Here is a 9,258-nt window from a genome sequence, read left to right as displayed (position 1 = left end):
AGGAGATGTGGTGTGGGCAAGGTTTTGTGCTGTTTTTCCAGGAAAGGGCCCACTGCATTGGGACTGAGAAGGGCAGTCCCACCAGAGCACAGAGGGGGTGGGGCTTGTGATAAGCAAGTTAAGCAGCCAGTGTCCTCTCTGAGCTGCTTCCATCAGGTGGCCCTGTGTTTATGCTGGGGAGTAGCAGGGGAAAATGATGCCAGTAAGCTCCTTTGTTCCTGGAGAGGTGTATTATAAATAAAGACTTAGTTTTGATATTTCCTTTTGTTGGCTATAAATTTTTCAAGTATAGGAAAGTATCAAAGTATGGGCACCTGGGTGGCTCAGTTGGTTAAGCGACTGCCTTCAGCTCAGGTCATGATCCTGGAGTCCTGGGACTGAGTCCCACATCGGGCTCCCTGCTCAGCAGGGAGTCTGCTTCTCCCTCTGACCCTCTCCCCTCTCATGCTCTCTCTCTCTCTCTCTCTCTCTCTCTCAAGTAAATAAATAAAATCTTAAAAAAAAAAAAGAAAAGTATCAAAGTAAAAGCAAGCACCAACCACAAGCAAGCCATGATAATGTTTTTGTATATTTTCAATGAGACCTTTTACTCCACATATTTCTACCATATGAAACCATCCTACATGTATACTTTTGTATCCTATGTTTTTCATTTATATTTTAATGTAAGCATTCCCTTATGTTATACATTATTTTTTTAGATTGTGGTAAAACATATGTGGTAAAAACACATAACAAAATGTATCATCTTAACACAATACACCATTTTTTATAAAAGAATTTATTTATTTATTTATTTGACAGAGATCACAAGTAGGCAGAGAGGCAGGCAGAGAGAGATGGAGAAGTAGGCTCCCTGCTGAGCAGAAAGCCCGATGCGGGACTCAATCCCAGGACACTGGGATCATGACCTGAGCCAAAAGCAGAGGCTTTAACCCACTGAGCCACCCAGACACCCCCACAATACACTATTTTTAATGATTATAAAATGTTACTAAACAAACACAGCACATTTCTCCATTGTTGGAAATTTGGAATGTTTCAAATTTTTCACTGTTAACAATAACTCTGCAATTAACACACTTGTAAGAAATATTTGTCCAGGGGCACCCTGGGAGCCTGCTTCCCCCCCCATCTCTCTCTCCTGCCTCTCTGCCTGCTTGTGATCTCTGTCTGTCAAATAAATAAATAAAATCTTAAAAAAAAGGAAATATTTGTCCACATTCAACTTATTTTCTTAGGCTAGATTTCTAAAGTAGAATTACAGGTCAAAGAACATGGTTATTTTATTTTATTTTCAAAGATTTTATTTATTTATTTGACAGAGAGAGACATGGAGAGAGAGGAAACACAAGCAGGAGGAACGAGAGAGGGAAAAGCAGGCTTCCCGCTGAGCAGGGAGCCTGATGGGCCCTAATCCCAGGACTCTGCGATCTTGACCTGAGCCCAAGGCAGCTGCTTAAAGACTGAGCCACCCAGGTGCCCAGAACATGGTTATTTTAAAGCCCTTTTTATATATATCCAAATTACTTTGCCCTCCTATTATCACTATATAAAATGCCCATTCCACTGTAGTCTTATTAATATAACAGACTGATAAAAATGGGACTATTTTTTTTAAATGGGACTTTTTAAATATCAGTTTAGTGAAGGTCTCTGGAGTGAAGTGTGAGACAAGATAACTGGTTTTGCAACACTTTGCTGACCAACAAATGGGGTTGGAGAGTATGAGAGGAGTTAAACATTAGAAGAGGATTTGGAGCAACGCCTGGGTGGCTCAGTGGGTAAGGTCTCAGGGTCAGGTCATGGTCTCAGGGTCCTGGGATCAAGCCCCACATTGGGCTGTCTGCTCAGCGGGAAGCCTGCTTCCCCCTCTCTCTCTGCCTGCCTCTCTGCCTACCTGTGATCTCTCTCTGTCAAACAAATAAATAAAAATATTTAAAATAATATTTTAAAAAAAGAAGAGGATTTAGACAGTTTTTGGTATATTATGAGTTCCACTTACCCTATAGAAGGAATGGACAGATGTGCTCCCTCATCTGTCATCTATAGATGGTCATCTATAAGCCAAGGAGACGAGGCCTAGAACAGCTCTTTCCTTCCCACCCCTCAAAAGGCACTAACCCTGTTCACACCCTAATATTGGATTTCAAGCTTCCAGAACTGTAATACAAAACAGCTAATACATTTCTGTTGGTTAGGCCACTCAAGTTGTAGTACTTTTTTTTTTTTACATTAGCCTTAGCAAACTAGTACACAACTAGTGCTGAGCATTGAAGCTTGATTATGAAATCTTGAAGTTCAGTACAGGAAGTGCAATCACCCGGGAGAAAACAGGAAAATCCAGTCCTAACAACTATTGCAACTTCCATTACAGAACAAGAGCTTTAAAAAAAAAAGAAAGATTTTATTTATTTTGAGCATGAGTAGGGGGAGGGGCAGAGGGAGAGAAAAAAGAATCTCAAGCAGATTCCACCCTAAGCCTGATGAAGGACCCTGAGATCATGACTTGAGCTGAAATCAAGAGTCAGGTGCTCAACTGACCGAGATACTCAGGTACCCCAGAACATGTACTTTTATATATATTTTTAGCATATGTTTCGTGGTTTTAAGTTCCCTTCCAGTATAATGTGTCATAAAAGTTTTTTTTTTTTTTAGATTTTATTTATTTATTTGACAGACAGAGACTACAAGCAGACAGAGAGGCAGGCAGAGAGAGAGGAGGAAGCAGGCTCCCCACTGAGCAGAGAGCCCGATGTAGGACTTGATCCCAGGACCCTGGGATCATGGCCCAAGCCGAAGGCAGAGGCTTTAACCCACTGAGCCACCTAGGCGCCCCTGTGTCATAAAAGTTTAAATGATGATTTTTCTATATCCCTAAATTCTAACTCCATAGTTTAACTTTTCAAGATCTTTGACAGTACGATCTTAATCTAACTTTTCATGCTTTTATCTCACTGTCATTTTTCATAAACTACAAGGCTCAGTCAAATTGGGACACCAATCCCAAAATAGTCCTGGATATTCTTGTCTTTGTTCTCTTCATCTCTCTATTTATAATGGTCTTTCCATTCCCCAACATCACACATTGAAAAATCCAAAGTTAAAATCTTCCTTCAGTGTCCAATAGAAAAACCATCACTTCTAAGACTTATTTTTTTTTTCATTCAATCTAAATGGTTCTGAAATTCCATTGCATATTTTTGTTTCACTGATTTTTATTTCAGTTATCTGGATTCATATAATATCCTCTGATTGACTTTAAGTTTCTTAGGGCAAGAAGCAACTAGTACATGTGTTACTTGAGTTTCTTCTTCCAAAAGTGGGGACTGAGACAAGAGCTTTGTGTACAGGTCATTTGTTTGGAGAAGTAATCTCATGGATCAAGAATAAGGGGACTGGGAAAAATGAAACAACAAAGAAGTGAAAAGGCAATCTCAGAGTGAGTAAAGCTCAGTCCTACTGGGGACTCATTGAGGAATGGTGTAGAACGTAACTCATTTGTTAACCTAAGAAAAGAAAGCAATATATATCTGATGGCTCCCTTTCCTTAAGTGGTCAGGGATCTCCCTAGGAAATATCTCTGGCACCTCTAGCTTTGGGCATATACCAGAATGCTTGAACAGGCTTCTATGAACATTACATACAGGGGTATTAATGAAGTCACAGGGCATAAAATGAGAGATACATGGTGCAGCTATGACAAGATGCTGTCTGCTTACACCTTCCCAGAGCTGACAGCTAGACTAAAAGGATAGAACATGAGAATGATTGATGAGTCTTAAAAACTTCTGATAAAATAATGCTAGGAAAAAATATCTGGTATAGCTCATTCCTTGCACTGTTCCAATCCACTCATGTCCTGCTCATGCCCTGCTCATGCCCTGCTCATGTTTAACAGTTCCCAAAGACAAGAATGCCATGTATAGAAATAGTACACATGGACTATATTCTTCCATCTGATCAAAAGAGCAAAGTTTCTTGTGCATGTTAAGTCAGGCAACTAGAATCTCAGCAAGAGCTCCAGCCACAGAAAACCAGACTCAGAATTTCCATCTGGCCTGAGATGTAATTCAAGAACTCTTGGTTTGGGTTCCCCCAGGTCCAGACCCCGAGACAACTATTCAACCACAAGTAGTTTATTTCAAAGGTGATCCCAGTAAACACCCTTAGAGGAATGAGGATATGAGAAAAGGATAGAAAGGAAACCAATAAAAAATATGTTTATCAAGCTATTTCCACGATGGAGAATTGGAATTCCATTCTACTTGGGAACTCAGGGACAGTATAAAGCATACCCCAGATTTATCCCCAAAATGAGTGAGAAATTTGGGGCATTTATCCAACAATTCTCTTCCTGATATTCATTGAGAGCTCCTTCCAAGAAAAACCCCCAGCACTTCTTGGGGCACCTGGTGGAGCGGGTTGTTGAGAGTCTGACTCTTGGTTTCAGCTCAGGTTGTAATCTCAGTGTTGTGAGATAGAGCCCCATGTTGGGCTCCATGCTCAGCATAGAGTCTGCTTGAATTTCTCTCCCCCTCTCCCTCTGTCCTTCCCGCTTGTGTTCTTGCTCTCTCAAATAAATAGATCTTCAAAAAAAAAAAAAAAATCTCCAGCACTTTTATTTTTTTTATTTTTTTATTTTTATTATTTATTTATTTATTTGACAGACAGAGATCACAAGTAGTCAGAGAGGCAGGCAGAGAGAGAGGAAGGGAAGCAGGCTCCCTGCTGAGCAGAGAGCCCGATGTGGGGCTCGATCCCAGGACCCTGGGATCATGACCTGAGCCGAAAGCAGAGGCTTTAACCCACTGAGCCACACAGGCGCCCCTCTCCAGCACTTTTAAATTGCCCTTCGTGTAAGCCAAGTAGGTTCTCATGGCCAGGAGAAAATCCAGGCCAAGAATCTGCAGCATTAGAAATAAGTGGTCTTCACCATGCAAGGACAAATGCTGAGTAGAAACAAGAAGGGCACCAATAGCTACAGAAATCTGTTGTAGAAACTAAAATTATTTAAATAGGTACTTGTCTTGATTACATGAGAAACTCAATGAATTCAGTCATACAAAAAAAAGATAAATTCCTCGTGTTAGAAATTAACAACTTAAATCAAAATTATATCATTGCATTAATTTTTAATACTATATATAAATGGTGAACTGGAGACTCTGAAAGTACACATTTTTATCTAGATTATATATTCAAAATTGCATTTAGATTTCTGTTGATGCAAAATAAGTCACTGTTGGAACTTCAAAGGCAGCAACATTTTCCCTGAAGAAACAAGGGAATAGTTTTAGATCTATGTGTGATCTATTTTTTTGCTTGCTCCATCAATTTAATATTAATAGATGCTCTTAGGTTAGCCCAAAAAAGTCCATGTTTGCTCTTCTCCTTGGGCCATTCCAAGTAAGTCCTTTGTGCCATGAGATTTTTGAGCTTGTGATAGTTGCTAGGGATGGAATACTGTGGAATAGGTTCTAGCAAGATCAAGATTAAGTTATCAAAACCTTCATGAAAGAGATTATGGTGGGCAAAGTAGAGTTCATAATGGCACCACTCACTCTGGACAAAGTTAGGTGACAAAACAAAGATGGACTTGTAACTTTTCTCAATGCAGTTTATGATATTTTCCACGATGCTCTTCCCAGGAACAAAGCTTCTCTCATGGAGACAAATCCTTATATCTTCTTTTTCTAGGTTTGGTAGTAATTCACTCTTCACCCAGGCCGAATCATGCCCACTATATGAAATAAAAGCATGGAACTGGAGGGTTCTTTGGAGTTCTTCTAAAGGTATGTTCCTTGCCCTGTGCCGGGTCTGGGTCCACTGACACACCATCCTGAGATACCAGGGCAGATCAAGGTAGATACAGAGGGCGGTCACAGTAGCAGTCAACACCAGCATAGTGACCCCAATGGTAACAAGCAGCAGAGTTGTGTTGCAGGATAACTGAGACATGTGAAAGTCCTTCAGCAGGGTTCCCTTGTAGTTTTCTGGATAGTCACACTTGTAAGAATCAGGCCAACCTTCTACTACTTCACGGGATACTTGGCCTAGACTTTGGACAAATTCTCTTAGTTCACATGTACATTGGAATGGATTGTTCCCTGCTCTTATGGACCTAATCTTCTGGCAGCTCTGGAAGAAATCAGCTGATGGGTTGGAAATTGAATTAGAGTCAATGATCAGTACAGAAAGGCTGCTAAAAGTACCACAGTCTGGAAGGTGGGCTAAAGAATTGGAAGCAACATTGAGTTCTTGCAAATCTTCTAGTTTCATGATTGGTTTAGGAATGCTCCTTATTCTGTTATTGTGAAGATCAAGTTTCCTGACCTTGGGAGGTAAACATCTGAAAACAGATTCAGTAAGTATATTTGAAGACATATTTAAATTCAATAAACTTTCAGTCCAAATGCAATTTCCTTCATTTTCATCATAACTTAGAGAATTGTGGCTAATATCCAATTGTTGTAGAGACTTCATCTTCTTGGTCATATTAACTATACTTACAAGTTCTTTTAATTGATTCATTTGTAAATTAAGTGTCTTCAGTTTAACCAAGTTTCCACAATTTTTAAAAACCATGTCTGTTAAGAGATTATTAGAAAAATCCAAATACAGAAATGGGCTAATTTGGGATGGGCAAACCATGTGTACCATGTGTGTATCAGACACTGTGAAATTTTGGATGTTCATATTTGAAAGGATTTCATAGATATAACTTTGTGGCAAAGAGAACGCATCACTGACAACATGGTGTATAGATAAGGCCTTCAGTGAAGTGTTAGAATAATCAAAATATCTTAAGTCAGGTTTACCCTGTAGTTTTACATTTGAAATTGAGAAATACTCTATGCTTGTATGCCAAACCAACTGGAGGATCATAATGAAAAAATTCCAAGTTGTTTCAATGTTGTTTAAAGTAAGATTTGATAACCTTGAATTCTTTTGAAGTTTTGACAGAATATCCTGGAAATAAGAACATCCATTATCATCTAGCACACATTTGATATTAGATAGTTCCAGACTTACTGCTGTGCTGACTGATACATCCAAAGTAAAACTGAATTCCTTTCTTCTGGGGAAAACAACGTGTAGACTTTCTGTGTTAAGGTTGTGAAGGCTCTCAGGGTCTTCTTTTTCCCCATAAGTGTCTCCTAAGACTAGTAAAACCTTATTTATATGCAAAGGAGCAATTAGTAGCACACTAGATTTTTGTAACCGTGTGGCACTTAATCCCAGAAATTCTAGTTGAGACATGTTGACAAATTCTTTGCATATGGGCAAATGATCAAATGCATTAAACGAGAGGTCTAAGTGCTTGAGGTTCACGGTAGGATGGCAAGAAATCTTCCCCAACTCATTGTGGGACAAATCCAAGTATTCCAGTTCCTGGTTGAATTTGAAAACACTGATATCAAGATATTGAATTCTATTATGAGAAACTACCAAAATCCTCAGCTTTGATAGTGATAGGATGTCAGAAGTGTGAAGCTCAGATATATAATTTTGTGATATATCTAAGATTGTTGTTTTCAAGGATAGGTCTTTGGGAACATGAAAGAGACCAGTTTTTGATCTGTTAACTAGAAATTCACTTTCATCAGACAGTTGGGTTCTGGACTCAAATATTAACATGAAGATTATGGCAAAATGGAAGATGCTAGAATTAGTTCTCATCATTTTGTAAGACCAGACATTCCTAAGTGTAGTTGCTATTCCTCAGACCATCTCCATACAGGTACAGATCCTTAAAAAACAAAACAAAACAAAACACTTTAAATGTATGAAACTAGGCATCGCTGACATTAAACATTTTTTCCTAGACTCATGAAATGAAGCCTGTTCCTTGACTCCAAGTTCCTTGGAGTCACATAACTGAAAGGAGGGATATATACCTATTGATAAACAACTATACCACCTCTAATCAAATAACCTTTAATATGGAAGGTGTAATGGGTAGAATGGTGGCTTCACCCAAAAGATAATTCCACCTTTTAACTGTCCTATCCATCACAAACTGTGACTATTACCTAATCTGGGAAGAGGGTCTTTGTAGAAATAATGAGGTTAAGGATCTTTAGATGAGGAGATCATCCTGAGTTATCCAGGTGGCCTTTAAATCCAGTGACAAGTGTTATTTTTTTTTTAAGATTTTATTTATTTATTTGACAGAGAGAGACCATAAGAAGGCAGAGAGGCAGGCAGAGAGAGAGGAAGGGAAGCAGGCTCCCTGCTGAGAAGAGAGCCCGATGTGTGGCTTGATCCCAGGACCCTGGGATCATGACCTGAGCCGAAGGCAGAGGCTTTAACCCACTGAGCCACCTAGGTGCCCCCAGTGACAAGTGTTCTTACAAGAGAAAGACAGAGGGATATTTGATGGAGACAACAGAGACACAGAGAAGGCCATCTGAAGAAGGAGGCAGAGATTGGAGCAGATGCAGTGCAAACCAAGGAATACTGATAGCTACTGGAAGCTGGAAGAGGCTTTACGGAGAGTTTAGTGCTACCAACACCTTGATTTTAGACTTCTGGTCTCCAGAACCATGAGAGAATACATTTCCGTTGTATTTTAGCCACCAAGTTTATGGTAGCTTGTTACAGCAGCCAGAGGAAACAAATACAGATGGTTTTACGTATTTATGGAAAGTCCACTGAGCCCAACCCTCCCAAGATCATATAGAACTCAAACTAGGATTCACAGCCAGTGTATTTTCTACCTTTGACATGTACCACCTCATGGCTCTCTTAAGAGTTCCTTTCCCATGAGGTTGAGTTCAAACTCTTCTTGCATTACCTTTTATTACTTACATGTGATTTCACACCTAACTTTGGTCTTATTCAAAAGGTAATTAGATCATGATAAATGGTCTCTCAGAAATCCCATTTATTCATCCATTTATTTATTCAACCACTTTGTATTGATAATCTACTGGCCTTGTTTTAGGAACTAGAGATAAAGCCGTGAACAAAATAAAGCCCTAATTCTCAGGGAGCTTATTATCTAGTGGCAAGATGGAAAAATAGATGACTACAGGTAATTTCATGTAGTATTAAATATTATATAAAAAATTTAAGCAGAGGGGCACCTGGGTGGCTCCATCGGTTGAACACCCAACTCTTGGTTTTGGCTCAGGTTGTGGGATTCAGCCCCACATTGGTCTCTGTGCTTAGCATGGAACCTGCTTAAGAGTCTTTCCCTCTCCTCTCTGTCTGCTCTCCCCTCACTCCACCTTGCACATGTTCTCTGCAGAA

The 9,258-nt window shown here is 39.5% G+C and overlaps 1 protein-coding gene across 3 annotated transcripts in view; it reads right to left on the bottom strand.

Moving 5' to 3' along the window:
- Window positions 1-4,785: 4,785 nt before the first annotated feature.
- LOC111148801 (toll like receptor 1) overlaps window positions 4,786-9,258 on the bottom strand; it is a 9,338-nt gene continuing 4,865 nt past the window's right edge. The window contains exons 1-2 of one of the 3 annotated variants that reach the window (XM_022505616.1): window positions 7,036-7,218; window positions 4,786-6,352 (exon numbers count right to left, since the gene is read on the bottom strand). In XM_022505616.1, the coding sequence (XP_022361324.1) occupies window positions 5,314-6,352; window positions 7,036-7,151 (1,155 nt within the window). In that variant the 5' untranslated portion in view covers window positions 7,152-7,218 and the 3' untranslated portion in view covers window positions 4,786-5,313. Of the gene's footprint in view, window positions 7,754-9,258 lie in introns of those variants that run through there. The other 2 variants (XM_022505614.1, XM_022505615.1) reach the window with 2 other exon arrangements.

This window comes from Enhydra lutris, unplaced genomic scaffold (assembly GCF_002288905.1).
Source record: "Enhydra lutris kenyoni isolate GAN:26980312 unplaced genomic scaffold, ASM228890v2 scaffoldscaffold21, whole genome shotgun sequence".
Taxonomy (NCBI): Eukaryota; Metazoa; Chordata; class Mammalia; order Carnivora; family Mustelidae; genus Enhydra; species Enhydra lutris.
Note: the sequence above shows the minus strand (reverse complement) of the source record. Positions and strands in the feature narration are given on the sequence as shown.